The sequence below is a fragment of the Scyliorhinus canicula genome, chromosome 2 (assembly GCF_902713615.1).
Source record: "Scyliorhinus canicula chromosome 2, sScyCan1.1, whole genome shotgun sequence".
In the NCBI taxonomy this organism is placed as follows: Eukaryota; Metazoa; Chordata; class Chondrichthyes; order Carcharhiniformes; family Scyliorhinidae; genus Scyliorhinus; species Scyliorhinus canicula.
Genome location: NC_052147.1, coordinates 118,823,065 through 118,840,858, shown reverse-complemented (window position 1 = coordinate 118,840,858; position 17,794 = coordinate 118,823,065). Strand labels below are relative to the sequence as shown.

At 47.7% G+C, this 17,794-nt stretch overlaps 1 protein-coding gene across 1 annotated transcript in view; it reads left to right on the top strand.

Annotated features, from left to right (window-relative positions):
* Positions 1 to 17,794, top strand: part of ryr3 (ryanodine receptor 3) — a 500,545-nt gene that overhangs the window by 284,310 nt on the left and 198,441 nt on the right. Inside the window, 4 exon segments of the mRNA XM_038785757.1 lie at positions 2,976 to 3,145; positions 5,458 to 5,678; positions 13,095 to 13,185; positions 15,873 to 16,013. Coding sequence (XP_038641685.1) covers positions 2,976 to 3,145; positions 5,458 to 5,678; positions 13,095 to 13,185; positions 15,873 to 16,013 — 623 coding nt within the window.

Genomic DNA, 17,794 nt, shown 5'->3' with positions numbered 1-17,794 from the left:
TATACGATATAATATATCTGATTGCCTATGGCATAAAGACAAAAAAAGGATTGACCAGAACTTTACATTTCTCGGGTGGGTGGGCACTGCCTGTAATGGTAATACAGGGATTTTCCCAACAGATGTGAGGCGCCCACCCCAATATCGTTGCACACTAGCACAATATTTCAGTTGCGCACAAGAGTCGGGAACCAACAATGAAGCAGGCAATTCAGCACATTAATAAATCAGTTGGATACAATTTGACGTGGCCTGTCTGCTTTTACAGTTGGTGGGCTTGCTGATTGGCCAGGCGGCCTTTACATTTTAGCTTCAACTTCAATCTGGGATTGGATGAACTGGCTGAAATAAAAAGTTGTCTGGAGGTTGAGGTTTATGTTATTGTGTGCTGCCTAGACGCACTCTGCATAGTTTTCCCATTGCATTGTATTTCCTACAGTTCTGCAGCTCCCAGAGACAACTCCGCAGTGGCTGCCCCCCAGAGGCAGCACAGTCGAAGCACAAACCCGCAACCTCCCTTTTCTTGGCACCCGCTCTGTTCCCACTCTACCCAGCAGCGCTCGGCATTTCCCAGTGCACGTTTCACACTGTCTAATTACTTGGCCAGCCAGCGTGAAATCAAGTTCCAGGAACGGTCGCAAACAGAAACACATTTAGCGCTGGCTTCTAGGCCCGTCAAGTCATCTCGCGCCCAATGGATGAAAAATTCAGGCAGATGTTCCCCTCCAACTGTCCTTCTGCTCTTTCTAACTTGCATTATTTTCTATGACACTCTCTCCGTCTCCCATCTTTTTCATACTTTCTGCATGGCCTTCTCATTATAGTGTCTGTATTATTCCAGTCTGGCTAAGAAGGGGAATATCAGACTTCCCATTCCTGTCTGCCGTACCATGTGGATTTTTGTGTGTATGTCATGGTAGAACAGGATTGGGTTTTGCTGCGATGCCAAGTCAACCCCCCCCCCCCCCCCCCCCAAAAATTTTTTTTTTTTTAAATAATTTTTATTGAGAAATTTTGATTTTATACAACAATAACGCACCTTAGTAAAATACCGAAAATAACAATAATATTAACAATCATATACATTCGCCCCATCCCCATGAACAACCCAGCATTTTAACAACAACGCAAATTAACACACTATAAAGTTACAGAATAAACACTACAATAATGCCCCCCCCCCCCGGGTTGCTGCTGCTATTGACCCAGTTACCTATCTCTGAGCCAGGAAGTCCAGAAAAGGCTGCCACCGTTTATAGAACCCTTGTGTTGATCCTCTCAGGGCAAATTTGACCTTTTCCAATTTTATAAATCCCGCCATGTCACTGATCCAGGTCTCCACGCTTGGGGGCCTCGCATCCTTCCACTGTAGCAGAATCCTTCGACGGGCTACTAGGGACGCAAAGGCCAGGACCCCGGCCTCTTTCGCCTCCTGCACTCCCGGCTCCACCCCAACCCCAAAAATCGCGAGTCCCCACCCTGGCTTGACCCTGGATCCAACCACCCTCGACACCGTCCCCGCCACCCCCTTCCAGAATTCTTCCAGTGCTGGGCATGCCCAGAACATATGGGCGTGGTTCGCAGGACTCCCCGAACATCTGGTGCACCTGTCCTCACCCCCAAAGAACCTACTCATCCTAGTCCCGGACATGTGGGCCCGGTGCAGCACCTTAAATTGGATGAGACTAAGCCTCGCACATGAGGAGGAAGAGTTGACTCTCTCCAAGGCCTCCGCCCAAGTCCCGTCCTCTATCTGCTCCCCGAGTTCCTCCTCCCATTTAGCCTTCAGCTCCTCCACTGACGACTCCTCCACCTCCTGCATTACCTTATAGATGTCAGACACCTTCCCCTCTCCTACCCACACCCCCGAAAGCACTCTGTCCATCGTCCCCTGCGAGGCCAGCAAAGGGAATCCCTCTACCTGTCGCCTAGCAAACGCCTTTACCTGCAGGTATCTGAACATGTTCCCCTGGGGAAGGCCAAATTTATCTTCCAGTTCCCCCAGGCCCGCAAACCTCCCGCCAATAAACAGGTCCCTCAATTTGCTGATGCCCGCCCTTTGCCATCCCCTGAATCCCCCATCCGTGTTCCCCGGGATGAACCGATGGTTGCCACCCAGTGGAGCCTCCATCGAGCCCCCTGTTTCCCCCCGATGCCGTCTCCACTGTCCCCAGATTCTTAGGGTCGCCGCCACCACCGGGCTCGTGGTATACCTCTTGGGGGAGAGCGGCAACGGTGCCGTTACCATGGCACCCAGGCTCGCACCTCTACATGACGCCATCTCCATTCTTTTCCACGCCGCCCCTCCCCCCTCCATCACCCATTTACGCACCATTGCCACATTGGCTGCCCAATAGTACCCCAGAAGGTTGGGCAGCGCCAGCCCGCCTCTATCCCTTCCTCGCTCCAGGAACACCCTCCTCACTCTCGGAGTCCCATGTGCCCACACAAAGCTCAGAATACTGCCGGTCACTCTCCTAAAGAAGGCCCTGGGGATAAATATGGGCAGGCACTGAAAAAGGAACAAGAACCTCGGAAGCACTGTCATTTTGACGGACTGCACCCTCCCCGCCAACGACAATGGCAGCATGTCCCACCTCCTGAACTCCTCCTCCATCTGATCTACCAGTCTGGTAAAGTTATGCTTGTGGAGAGTCCCCCAGTCCCTGGCCACTTGCACCCCCAGTCCCTGGCCACTTGCACCCTCCCCCCTCCCCAAAATTGATAACCCTGTTGACATGTTTTGTCTCGGCTCAAGCATGAAAAATTAGTGCTTAGTTAAGATGTGAAAGGGTGACCGTCACCCATGAACACATACCAAGATAGCATCAATCCATTCTGGATGGGAAGAGGGTAAAGGAGCCGGATGCATTGTCATTAATATCATCATATTAATATGATACTTGGAAAAGATAAATCATTGTCAAACTGTGCGTTTAAATTGCATTTTGAAGATACAGTTTGGTGCTTTGCAGATGGAACTATTTCCGAGCCGTCTATGTCTGCAAGTTTCTGTCCTGACCACAAGGCACCCATGGTATTGTTTCTGGATCGTGTTTATGGTGTTGAGGACCAAAGTTTCCTGCTTCATTTGCTGGAAGTTGGATTTTTACCTGATTTAAGAGCATCTGCCTCCCTCGAGTCAGTAAGTAAAAGTGATTGTTGTTTATCATAGCAAGGCTGTGGATATTTGGTTTTCTGTTTGCTAACCCTGGGACAGCATGAACCTTTGAGATAGTTGTAAGCTGGAGCCAGAAAAGGCTGGACATAAGGAAGAGAACAGCAGAAAGCAGATTTCCTGAAGAACAAAAGAAAATCCCAAAAAACAGGAGTTGTGGTCAAAATAATACTTCAGGGAGACAGTTAATAGAACAAAGATCAAGGAGTAGAACAAGATCCTGTTCAGGAGAATTCAAGTAAAATTCAGAGAAAGTATCCTGTGTTAAAGAGACAACTGCAAGAACCAGATTTAAAGTCGCTTAGGTGAGAAGCCAGATATCTGAAGTAAATCAAAAGTTTGATGGCATCCTAATAACAGCCTGTGAAGCAGTAGTGTTCTGTTGGCGAGATTGGGTGCAAGAGAGTTTGTGTGGAAGCTGGAATGCACGTGGCAATCCACGGCAAAGGTATATTGAAAGGAGAGGCTGAAATACTGGAAATGGATCCTTGGTGAAGACATCCAAGAGAAAGTGTTGTTTGGGAGAAGATTACTAGGGTGTTTTTCCAGAGAGGCATTTAGAAACCTTCATGTGAAAGATAGATAGAGTTCCAATAAGACTAGTTGGCTCACAGTGTAACGAGAATCTGGGAGGATTTGATGAGTGATCCACAGAAGTTGGGTTGGGTGGTACCTGTCACTCTGTTTCATAGTGTGGTGTCTGATCACATTTTGCTTATTGGTTTACTGATAGACCGTGTACTTACTGACATCTTTAGAGTATATAAGATATAGGCACCGATTTAACTAAACAAAAATAGAGTCTGTTCTGGGCGGGAACGGAGGGGTACCGACGGGAATGATCTTGCGATTGAATGGCATTCTATTTGAAGCTCTGGCAAGCAAAGCATTTTTAAATGCTGCCCTGATCTCTCGACCAACCAGCGTAACCCCCGTATCCCCGCAATGCCCCATCTCACCTGGGGGGGTGTCCCCTACCCACCCATCTCCCCTACCCCATTCTCCCCCCCCCCCCCCCCCCCCCCCCCCCCCCCCCCCCCCCCAACCCCCGTTCGGCACTGAAAGACATACCAGTCGGGCATTCCTGGGCCCGATCCCCATGTGGTCAAAATACCCAGATTGGCACCTTGGCACTGCCGGGCTATCAGGCTGGCAGTGCCACCTTAAAACCCTGGCAGTACCAGGCTGAGATCTGGTTGGCACTGCCTGGGTGTCCAGGTGGCACAGTCGGTGCCAGGCTGGCTGTGCCAAGGTGCCCTGGTGGCACCAGCAGTGCCAGGGTGCCAGCCTGTCGGCCTCCAATTGTCTGGGAGACCTCCCCACCAGAAGTGCCCTTCCACCTCATCCCAGTTTGTGGGGACCAGCACTAATCGGTATTCCGCTGGGGTCTCCTTGGCGAGGTCGATATCTGCCTGGTGGGCGGGAGTTAGATCTCGCGAGGTGTAACAGCCGTCAGAAATCCTGGGGGATGCTGGGATCTACTGGCAGCGTCCTGTCCTGATTCTGGCAGGACGCGGCTGGTAAATCACGCCAAAATTTATAATTTGCATTATCCTTATAAATCTGTATTCATGTGTAAAGATATAGCTGGCGTGAATGAGTTGTGCATTTCTTGTGTAATAAATGTTATCTTCTTTTGTTAAAAGTTAATCGGCAATCTGTAACTCTGTTAAACCATGTATCTAAACAAAAAATAAAAGTTACGGCCTATTGAGCCGGGGTCCTCTCCAGGACCTGACTGTCCCATGATAACATCATCTAGGATCCTTACAGTTGTGCCCTGTCCTGTGAACATTAATATTTGTCATACTAGATAGTGCATTCTTTATTAGATGACTGTAAACCCCTCACACGTTCATTACATTGGCAGGTGGTGGATGCGTGAGCGAATATTTTTAAAGAAAGGTAATGATTGTTGGACTTTATTCTAATTAGTATGCGCCAGTAGCATAGGCAATAAATAAATTGTCAGAAACACTTAAAAATTGACTTAGATGAGAGACATTTATGGAATATGAATTGAAGAAGAGTGTTTTAATCAGCCTAAACTGATTCTGTAGCGCATGCCTCAGTTACAATATTACATTTCTAGTCACATAATTAACGTACCTTTGGAGAATCTGTAATTATCAAAGTGACATGTGGTGAGTAGAAACGTGAAACATTCAGGAAAGAGATTCTTTCTGATTCTTGTTCATAATCAGCTCACGGATTTAGACAACAACAAAATTAGTGTATGTTATGCTTTTCTCTGAATAATAGTTTTTCTATTCCAACAGGCTGCTTTGGGAACTACAGAGACTGCTCTTGCCCTTAATCGATACATCTGTTCAGCAGTGCTTCCACTACTCACGAGATGCGCACCCTTTTTTGCTGGGACTGAGCATTTTGCCTCCCTGATAGACTCCACACTGCACACAATCTACAGACTGTCCAAAGGACCTGGACTTACCAAAGCCCAGAGAGAGTCAATTGAAGAATGTTTGCTTTCGATATGCCGGTACAGATATCTTTAATTTTATTTTATGCACATAAGAATTAGGGGCATGACTAGGCCACTCGGCCTCTCGAGCGTGCTCAACCATTCAATAAGATCAAGGCTGATCTGATTGTAACCTGAAAACCACATTCCTGTCTACCTTCAATAACCTTCCACTTCCTTGTTAATTAAAAACGTATCTAGCTCTGCCTGAAAAATATTCAACGTTTCTGCTTCCACTGCCTTGGAAATTACCCCTAATTCTAGATTCTCCGACAAGAGGAAACATCTTCTCCACATTCACCCTGTTAATACCCTTCAGGAACTTAAAGGTTTTAATTAAGTTGCCTCTTACTCTTCTAAACTCCAGTGGATACAGGCTTAGCCTGTCCAATCTTTCCTCATCAGTCAACCCACCCATTCCTGGTATTAGTCTAGTAAAGTTTCTCAGAACTGCTTCTAACACCGTTACATCCTTCCTTAAATAAGGCGACGAATACAGTGCGCAATATTCCAGATGTGGTTTCACCAATACCCTGGACACTGAAGCATAATTTCCCTACTATTGTATCAGTTCCTGACACAGTAAACTATAATATTCTATTAGCTATCCTAATTACTCGCTGTACCTACATACTATCCTTTTGCAATTCATGGACAAAGACACATAGATCCCTCCGCACCTCAGAGCTCTGCCATCTCTCATCGTTTAGAAACATTACTCGTGATCCTTTAGAACATTTTGAAGAACGTTATTTTGAAGAATTTACTTCCTGGAGAGGAGCCTGGCTGAGTCGTGTCGTGTCCCCCCGTTTGTTCTGTTGATGCCAATGGACAGTTTGTTCCATCAGGTTACTGCTCAGGCAGTGAAGTTGGTAATTATCCTAAAGGTGTTAATACCAGAATGAACCTGCAAAATCGAAACCATGCAGCCATCCGGTATGAACCTAGACTGATCCAGTTGACACTAATAAAAGGAGTTTTAGGGCCACAATGTCTTTGATCTGATAGATCCTGGCAGGAAATAGCATTTGCGTGCACAACACTCAATTTTGGACAGTAAACGGGCTAATTGCTAATTTTAACAACCATCTTCTGATGATTAAGTTGCTGCAGGATTATTTACTCTCATTGCAATGCAATTATTGTGTAATATTAAAACATTTACTACTGGCTGAAAACCTTGACAAGCATCCTTGACTGTGGCGAATAATCAGATTTTTATATTTAAATTTTTTTTTTCCCTGCTCACTTTCTGACGAAATTTTTTATCTCAGTATTTTTTCCCAATTTTACTTCCTGGATTAAATGTTCCCAGAAACATTTTCACAGTACCTTCATTGCAGTGTTAATGTAAGCCTAATTGTGACAAAGATTCTCATTATGTGGGCTACTGAGACTTGATAAGATTGTACACGTTCAAGAAACAACCATTATATCATTCACGTTATGATGTGATCAAACGTTTCTGACTTGTCAGAACCCTTTGTTCAAATATGACCACATACGCTGAAACGAGACACAAGCAGAACTCTCTATTTGCTCACTAGCTTCATCTTCCTCCAGTACTGCCTGATGCTTTAAATGGTAACATTAGTGACATTTTCTTTTGCATGATCACTAATAACAAGATCAATTTAAAAAATTGCATTTATGATAATCCCTTTAATGTAGCAAAATATATTTCAACAAAAATGGATGCTGAAACAAGAAACAAAATATTCGGAGACCAGAAATTTGAGCAGTGGGATGGATTTTAAAACGGGTCATGAAGGACGAGAGGGAGATGGGGCAGCAATTAGGAAGAGAATTTCCAGAGCATGGGGCTTAGAAAGCTGCAGGCAAAACGAGGAGGCAGCGGGTGCATTAGAGATCAGAGTCAGAGGGATAGAGACTTTAGTGGAGTGGTCGTGGCTTTCGGCTGTAAGAAATTACAGACACAGTGAACAGCAAAGGCATAAAAGGATTTAAACATTAGGATGAGAATTTCAACTTGGAGCATTGGCAGACTGAGAACCAGTATAGGTCAGCGAATCCAGAGGTAATGAGTGAGCAGGATAGGACGTGGCCAGCTGAGTTTTGAATGAGCTGAACCTCATAAAGGAAGGAGAATCAATTGCTGGTCGGGGAAACACTGCAGTAGAGATTAGAAATAGTAAATGCATGGTTGGGTGTTTCAGCATCAAATGGACTAAAACACGGGTCAGAAAGGAAGGTGATGGTTTTTGTAAAAAGGAGAGTATCAGGTTGGAAGCTCGAAGTCTGGTTCAATCTCTGATGGTGGGTCGGAAGGAAAATGAAGTTATTGTGACAGGGCAAAGGTCGGCTGGTATTTTCCGTTCATTCATGACAATAGGATCTTCCGCTCCCGCCAATGGCGCACCCCGCAGTAGTTTCCTAACAGCGAGGGATGCATTCAACGGGAAAGCCCGTTGACAATGGTGGGACCAGTAGATCCAGTCACCAGCCAATAACGGACTGCCTCCACCACCGCTTTTGCGGCGGGTTGGACAGGATATGCCGCCATTTCAATATCATGGATCGTCTAAATACGTAGATGGAGAAAGTTATGGTTCATCCTTGAGAAGCATGAGTAGCTCACCTCTTACCTTGGAACAAAGAAGGTCAAGAGGTAACCTATGAGGTTTTCCAGATGATGGGAGCTTTGGATAGAGCAGAGGGAAAACAATTCCCCTGAAAAGCGGAGCAGTCGCTGACATAATAAATACAACAGTTGTAGAGGGGAAATTAGGAGTTATTTTTCCTTTAGGAGTTATCGAGATCTGGAAAGCGAATTGAAGTTGATGCCATAAATCATTTAAAAAGGGAATAACAGGTGCTGGAGGATGAAGAGCTTCCGAAAGTTACTGCCAAGTAACTGGAATGTGGAACTCGGCACGACTTCTCTTACAAAGAGCCAGCACAGATACAATAGGCCAATTGACCTCCTTCTGAGCTGTACGTTTCTGTGATCCTATCCAAGTCTGGATAGCAGACTTGACAGTGTAGAGGCCATGAAAGGACTGGGAGAAGTGGAGCTGCACCATCAGTACTTATGTGGAAGCTGACCATAGGCCTGAGAATGATGTGATCAAAGGTTCACATGTAGACAAGAAGAGGGATGAAAGGATATATCCTTGGGGAACACTGAGTTGTTAAGAGGAGCCACTGCCAGAGATAATCCAGGTGGTTAAGTATTTACTTTGTCCATAGTTGCTTCTTGCTACAACTTTGAACACCATGGGCTGGATTCTCTGACCCCCTGCCGGGTTGGAGAATCGCCGGGGGACGGCATGTCCCGAAGTCTCTGGCACCAGAGATTCGGCGGGGGCGGGAATCGTGCCGCACCTATCGGCGGGCCCCTTCCCGGGTGATTCTCCGGCCCGCGATGGGCTGAAGTCCCGCTGCTGTCGTGCCGGTCCCGCCGGCGGGAATCAAAACACCTCCCTTACCGGCGGGACTGGCGGCGCGGGCGGGTTTCGGGGTCCTGGGGTGGGGGGGGGGGGGGGGGGGGGGCGCGGGGCGATTAGGCCCGGGGGGTGCCCCCACAGTGGCCTCGCCCGTGATTGGGGCCCACCGATCGGCGGGCAGGCCTGTGCCGTGGGGGCACTCTTTTCCTTCAGCGTTGGCCATAGCCTTCACGATGGCAGAGGCGGAAGTGACCCCCTCCCCTGCGCATGCACGGGATGACATCAGCAGCCGCTGACGCTCCAGCGCATGCGCGGACCTCCACCGGCCGGCGAAGCCCCTTCGGCCCCGGCTGGCATGGCGCCGAAGGCCTTTCCCGCCGGCCGGTGAGGCGGCAAGCACTCCGGCGCGGGCCTAGCCACTCAAGGTTAATACTTGGCCCCTAAACGTGCGGAGAAATCCGCACCTTTGGGGCGGCCTGACGCCGGAGTGGTTCACGCCACTCCATCCCGCCGGGATCCCCCGCCCCGCCGGGTAGTGGAGAATCCCGGCACATAAGCGCGATTCTCCGGAAAGATTTCTAAGTGCTGTAACGAGCGGGAATTGCCTCGGGTTTCCCAGAGCTCGGCCCGGCGATGCCAGCAACACTATTAACGTTAATTGGTCCACTTAAAAGGCCTCACAGGCTTCCCGCCCTGAATGCTGGCTTGCCAGCTGATTCGCTGGCACCGCGCTCGCCTGCCCCATGCTAACCATGCCGAGCAGCACTTAGATTGCACTTGCTCAGCCAACCCCAGCCAGCTCGCAATAATGGCACCGAGGAGACTGGCCCCAGGATTCGGGATGGTGATCTGGGGAGGCCCCTGGACACAGTGGAGTGCAGGAGGGATGTCCCATGGGTCCCGGTGGGCAAGCACAAGGCAGCCAGTGCTGCTGGGATGAGGTGTCGGCAGCAGTCAGCTCGGGTAGTGTGACCAGGAGGACTGGCCTACAGAGTTGGACAAAGGTCAACGAGCTACACCGGTCAGCCAGAGTGAGTAGATACCAACGTCCCTCTCTGTATCCCCTCATGAAAAGCTCTCCCATAATTGGTGGGGAGGGTCCAGACTGGCGGTGGGGTGCCAGACTTGAGAATCCTCACCTCCTTCGAGGGCCAGACCCTGGATGTGTCCGGTGCAGCCGAGGCCATAGTGGTCACCAATGCAGAGGCTGGCGGACGCTACAGAGGTGAGAAACCACCAGGCTCCATCCGGAGGATCTGTTAAACGTTAGTACTGATTGTCTTACTGACTGACCCATCCCTCCCTCTGACCACATGTCCATTCTCCCACAGGTCCTCCAGCCGACGGTGACGGTCCATCCCGGGTGGTCCCTTCTCCTGACTCCAGGGAGAATACCTCGGAGGAGAGCTCTGAGGATGCAACTATAACAGTCGCGGCACAGCTGTCATCCCCACCCTCCACCAGCGTATATGGACGCATCTCGGTGGGAAATGTTAGTGGTCAGGCTTCTGGGGCACAATCTGGTGAGCACCACACAGCTGCTGATGTACAGGCAAACCCCCAGGCAGGACAGCAGTCAAGAGGTCTGCTGGATCCTTGAACCCAGGTGGGCCCCAGCCTGATGCTGAGCCTCTGGAACAGAGTTATCCGCAGCTGATGGAGATGATAGGAAGCGGCTGAGATGTTCAGAGAGAGATGTCAGCGCCAGATCTATAGCCGATTGTAGGAATCTCAGAGGCTATGGGCGCAGGAGATGGCGCTGGCAATGAATGACACTGAGGCAAACACTGCTAGGATGGCGACCGCAGTGGAGAGCCTGATGCACGAATTCGGCACTATGAGTGAAGGTGTCCAAGGCGCCACGCAGTCGTTGACTGCCGTGGCTGAGGGTCTCGGCAGTGTGTCGGCCTCACTGGGGGATGTCACCGAATACCAGGCCGACCTTGATGGGGTTTTGAGGGACATGTCCTACTCCCAGATGGGAATGGCCGAAGCGCTGCAGAACTTGTCCCAGTCCCAGGTGAGCATGACTGAGGCGCTGCAGAGCATGGCCCGGTCACTGAGAGGCATCGACGAGGGCATCGACACGATGGTGCTGACCATGGGGAACCGCCAGGGCTAGGAGAGCCGGATGATGCAGTGCAGCGGGGGCCCGAAGCAGCTGCCCCTCCATCCCAAGGTGAACCCCAGGGCTCTATGGGCACCGACTGGGAGGAGAGGGCGCTCAGTGCCAACCCGGGCCCGACCCATGGGGCAGCGAAGGTGGTCACCAGCACTTCCAAGTTCTACACGTCTCATGAGACCGCATCTCAGGGTCAGCACATTGGACAGGGTGTCACGGCTATGCATGTGCTGTCGACAAGTGAGCTGGGCCCTCCGGCCCCTGAGCCCCAGAAGGTGCTCGCCAGGGGCATCGTAGGGACGAGGTAAGCAGCTGACTTTCTCCATCTCAGATGTGCATCCTGGGGATACACCTGGACATAGTGGTAGAGGCAGGAGGGCCAGGCACGTTGCGCATCACTGAGGGCACTGGGGCCGGGGGGGAGGGGGTAAGTAGAGGGTGTGGTTGGGAGTGGCACTCGCGGAAATGGGGTATTGTGCAGCACATTAAACAACTTGTTGCACAACCATTATGATGCCTCTGTCACTTTCTCCCACACTGCGGCCTGACCCCCGGACTCTATGCCTGTCTTTCCGAGCATCCCCCCGCCTTCCCTGTGGCACCCACCCACTCTCTGGCCGTGATCGTGTCCAGGAAGCTGTGTCCCATTACCTGGGTGTTCAGATGTTGGCTGCTGCGTGTGAGGCGTTGACTTCCAGACAGTGTCCAGACATCAAGGATTGATTGGAATGCCAGGCAATGACTCCCACATGGACCGCCCACCCATGGGAATCCATTTGGCATGTGTCAAGTGCTCACTTACCCATGTTTGCCAATTCCCTATTAGCAATTGCTTTCAGCCGCGCGGCCAGAGGCCTCAGCGGTTGGTGGGGGTTATGGGTGATTGGTGAGGCAGACGGGCAGGGACACGAGTTGCCCCCGGAATCGGGTTCGGATCCAAGGGTTGGTACAATGGTGCCACAAGCAATTGTCCCCCAGTTGCCCCTTCCCCCAACCCCTGCAGACGGACCCCCACCTCCCACTGGGGTGGCAAGGCCAGCGCCCCGGTCTCTTTGCGTGTGAGCAAAGATGGTTACTCCCATTCTCGGCTCCTCACAGAAGCCCTTCCGTCAGGTTCGAGTTTTTAAAAAGGAGTACTAATCGGCACCAGTGTGACCACTTGCTGGGGAGGCCGGTAAATAACAGGTGGCGTTGGATTACAGGTGGCTCTCGTTATTGTATGGAAATTGGGCTGAAGTGGTGATAATTGGTTTCTCGCCATGCTACGGCAAGATTCTGAATTCGCCTACTGGAGCAGGCTGGTTGCATCACAATCTGTTTGGCGCCTGACATGGTTGCCGTTTTTGGCCTCTCCCGCTATTCACAGGCCTAAATCCTCTTGATTGCGAGTGTAACGAGGCCCGAAGATCGCGTCCAATGCAAACAACACAGCCAAGGAGACTGACGACTGACAAGTGCTGTCAGATATTCATTGTCCTATGTTATGTTCTTCTTTGATATAAATATACCAATCATACACAAGATTGGTGAAACAATAATGTGGGTGCTTTATTTGAAGATATAACACTTTACAGATACCGTTCACTACATATAATACAATTAACTTCTATTATTCTTGCTCATAGACTGACTAATAAGTCATGGGACTAATTCATCATATCCTGTTGACATGGTTAGTGATTGACAGTAGTTTGCATCCTTACAAGTATATGCATATCATATCACATCATCCAGCTGCAGGAAGGTAAATTTATGGAGGAATGATGAGCATAAACTTAATCTGCAAGCCATGGTTCTATCCCACTTAAGTTGTAATGGTTAATGTATATGTATGAATGGTGTAGCTAAATAATCTACATATGTTTCTTTGTAATTATGTAACTCTCATTTTCCATTGTTCCACAGGCACCTTCAACCTTCCATGTTGCAACCACTCCTGCGACGTTTTGTATTTGATGTTCCCATTCTTAATGAATACTGCAAAATGCCTTTAAAGGTATTCACAAAAATGTAGTCTTGGATTGATGAATTATGAACTTGAAAGTAGTTATTATTTCATTGAAAAGCAATTGGAAGTCATATTGTATCAGAGCGCATGGCTAAGTATTTGAGCGAAGGAATGACATTCCAAACTGATACCTTCAAATTGTCAAATTCTGTTAGGAAAACAAAAAAAGCCTGAAATCATGATGTTCTGACACTGATTGTACCACATTTACAAAGAATAGAATAGAATAGAACAGTACAGCACAGAACAGGCCCTTCGGCCCTCGATGTTGTGCCGAGCAATGATCACCCTACTTAAACCCACGTAACTCGTATACCCAACAATCCCCCCATTAACCTTACACTACGGGCAATTTAGCATGGCCAATCCACCTAACCCGCACATCTTTGGACTGTGGGAGGAAACCGGAGCACCCGGAGGAAACCCACGCACACACGGGGAGGACGTGCAGACTCCACACAGACAGTGACCCAGCCGGGAATCGAACCTGGGACCCTGGAGCTGTGAAGCATTGATGCTAACCACCATGCTACCGTGAGGCCCCAAAGGATCCTGAAGATCCCATAGAAATCCTAATGGATATCTGACTGTGCAGCCTCCACCCTAACCCCGGCGGATCTTCCAGCATTAAACTAATTAGAATGTTTTGGGTGGGCTCCTTGTTTTATTACTGGGCCATGTGGGTTGCTTACTTTGAGTGGGGACAATGAAATCATTGTAGTATTCCATAACTAATAGGTAATTAATCATTAATAATTAATAGATAAGGTAGATAGTCAACATCTTTTCCCAACTTGAAGAGTCTAAAACTAGAGGGCATAAGTTTAAGGTGAGAGTGAGAGATACAAAAGAGGCCAGAGGGGGAATTTCTTCACACAGAGGGTGGTGAGCATCTGTAATGAGCTGCCAGAACAGTGGTAGAGGTGGGTACAATATTTTTCTTTTAAAAAGTTAGACAGTTACACGGGCAGGGTGGGTATAGAGGGATATGGGCCAAATGTGGGCAAGTGGGACTAGCTTAGTGATAGAAACTGGGCGGCATGAACAAGTTGGGCTGAAGGGCCTGCTTCCATGCTGTAAACATCTATGATCTATGACTCTAATTGTAGTGTGACGGGCGCTGCCAATTAAGAATAAAACATTTGTACCTTTTTAAAAAATAATTTTGCAGCTTGGAAAGTGAGCTCTGATTGAGAGAGGCATTATCATAGAGAATGCACTAGGGAAAGATTAACTGTCAAGCTTTTGTTTAATTTCAAACCTGGCAGGTTGACTCTGATTTATTAAGACATTGCCATGAGGAATGAACCGGGGAATGGCTGTACTCAAAGTTTTTCTTTAGTTGAAAAAGGCCCAAAATGGGCACACTCTTTCTTCCGGGACTTTTTTTAAAAAACAATACTCAGGTTCTATGCTACCAAACAACTATTTATAAAACTAATGCAGTGAATTATCATCTGCCATTGACTTATGAGCAGGTAAACCTATAAGTGGTGGTGAAGACTAACGGCCCCAAATTAATTTCCCACACTGCCCTATTCAGAAAACAACAGAAAACAGGTAGTCAATGCACAGAATATCTGAGCTCTCAATTCTGAACATTATCACAATTTTAGCAATTACTTTGCAGTGGTTTTTGAATATTGAGCTTCAGATAATTGAATATTTGAAAATGAGCATCCTGTAGTTATATTATGTGCTTCAGTGTAGATTAGCATACCTATATCAATGTGAAACCTAATATATACTCCAAATTGGTATGATCCCCTCAGAGACTGATAATTTTTCAAAGGATTTGAACGCCCAGTGACCAACTTAAAAAGGATCACATGACAAGATATTAAATTAAGACGTTTTACTGTAACAAACAAACTAAAATTAACACCGACTAAACATTACTTTGCAGGCATTTAATTCTCTCAACTTTAAATCAGTAAGTAGTTTTTTTAACATGATTGATAACCCTGTGCCATGTTTATACTTAACACCAGCTTTTCAGAAGAACTGTATCTTTTACAGGAAGCAGTCCAAAGTTTTTCCTAGATACTTCTCCCTGCTGAGTTCTAATGTCTATTGAAAATCACTTCTCTCGATCTTCTGAAAATCCCCAAACTAACTTCCAGCAGCAAGCCATTGCAGTGACTCTTTTTACCCGCCACATCAAAATGAATCTTCCAGTGTCATTAAATCTTTTGCAGATCCTATCACTTCAAGCAGGGGACAAACTCAGCATTCTGCCCAACAGACTTTTTCTTCTACTGTCCAAACTGGTTCTTTTCCCTGTCGCTCTCTCTCGCTCTTGCTCTGTATCTCACTCCCCTCCCTGTTGAGGGTTTATGAATCAGACAACCTAGTTAAACCTGGCAGATAGATTTCAATATAAGCTGACCTGGACCCCCTGTTCGCAAGGTAATCAGGTCATCAGGTTCTTTCAGGCAGAATTAGTAGAAGGTCTTGGAGTCCTATTTATTACTCTGCTTATCTTGAGTTGAACGGACATTTTAAAGCATAACACTCTTACAATGTCTAGTTACCATCACAAATACACAGCCAATAATTTCCTATCAGTATCACGGATTTGGTACAGGAGTATCAAATTGTATATTTTGTAAATATCTTTATTCTGCTGTGATACCTATTAGTCTATTGGTATTATTTCCTTTTATCAATTACAGCTTCTAGCCAGCCATTATGAACAGACTTGGAAATACTATTGCTTGGCATCAGGATGGGGCAGTTATGGAAGTGCATCAGATGAAGAATTACACCTCACCAAAAAATTGTTCTGGGGGATCTTGGATTCACTCTCCACAAAGGTAAGATGGTTATATGAAAAGTCATCTAACTCTCAGGGTTAAAGAGTTGTAATTTTTTTTTTAAAAACAAAGCAATACATTAGATTTGTGATGTGCATAAACTTTTTTAAAAGTTCTCACAATTGGGTTCCTCAAAAATATGAAACAGGAATGAAACGTTGCTGCAAACTTAAACGTGAAATTCAATAAAGGTAAGTGAATGTTCCGAGGTCAATTATTTTGTTCTTAAATGAGAAAATAGCACACTATTGCACTTGACTACTGTTCTCACCTATCAAATAGTTTTTAAAAATAAATTTAGAGTACCCAATTATTTCTTTTTTTTCCAATTAATGAGCAATTTAGTGTGGACAATCCACTTAACCTGCATATCTTTGGGTTGTGGGGGTGACACCTGCGCAGACACGGGGAGAATGTGGAAACTCCACACAGAAAGTGGCCCGGGGCCAGGATCGAACCCAGGTCCTTAGCACCCGAGGCAACAGTGCTAACTGCAGTCCTACCGTGCCGCCCAAAACAGTGTGCTATTACTATCTTCACTTTTATGTTTTCCAATATCTTTGCTCATATTTCTCTCTTTAACTTTGCCAATCCGTTATATGGTAATGAAGATATGAGTGAAAAAGTTTCTGGGGCACGGTTCTCCGACCCCCACGCCAGGTGGGAGAATCGCGGGAGTGCCAGGCGATTCCCGCCACGCCACCCTGGCACCTGCACGCGATTCTCCCACCCCCCCAAAACGGCGTGCCGAGTTTTACGACAGGCCGCTCGGAGAATCACCGCTCGCCGTTTCTAATGGTCGAGCGGCGATTCTCCGGCCCGGATGGTCCGAGCGGCCTGCCCAATCCGACCTGTTCATGACAGCTCCAACCACACCTGGTCGCTGCCGGCATGAACAGCGTGTGAACACTGCGTGTGCGGCCTGTGGGGGGGGGGGGGGGGGGGGGGAGGATCGAACACCAGGGGAGTGCTCAGGAGGGGCCGGCGTCTCTAAAGGATGCACTCTTTTTCCTCCGTCGCCCCGCAAGATCAATCCTCCATGGGAGGACGGCAACCGCGCATGCGAGGAGGAGCGAGGGCGAGGAGCGGCCTCCGACGTCGGAGTGAAACACTCCAGTTTTCACTCCGGCATCGGCACTTAGTCTCCCGTTGGGAGAATTGCGCCCCTGGTCTCTTAATCCAAGGTTTTCATACAAATTAGGAACAGGAGGAGGTCAAGCCTTTGCCCACTGATTAACATAAATATGTCCCTTTGTAGACTCATTTTGTCTTCACCAATTACTTTCCTACCTATCTTTGTGTCATCAGCAAATTTAGCAACTATACATTCCGTCCCTTCATCCATGTCATGATTAAGATTGTAAATAAGATTGGAAACCCACGTAGACAGGGGGGGAACGTGCAGACTCCGCACAGACAGTGACCAAGCCGGGAATCGAACCTGGGTCCCTGGTGTTGTGAAGCAACAGTGCTAACCCCTGTGCTACCATACCACCCTTGAAGGTATATTCACTAAATTTGCTAATGACACAGATAGGTAGGAAAGAAAGATGTGAAGAGGACATTAGGTGGTTGCAAAGGCATCTAGATAGGTGAATTGAGCGGGCAATAATGTGGCAAATGGAGTATAATGTGAGAAAATGTAAAATTGTCCATTTTGGAGGGAAAAACAAGCAAAAATCAGATTATCTAAAAGGTGAGAGATTGGAGGGCTCTGAGAAGCAGAGAGATCTAAATGCCATAGTAAATTACAAAAGGCTAATATGCAGGCACATTAAGTA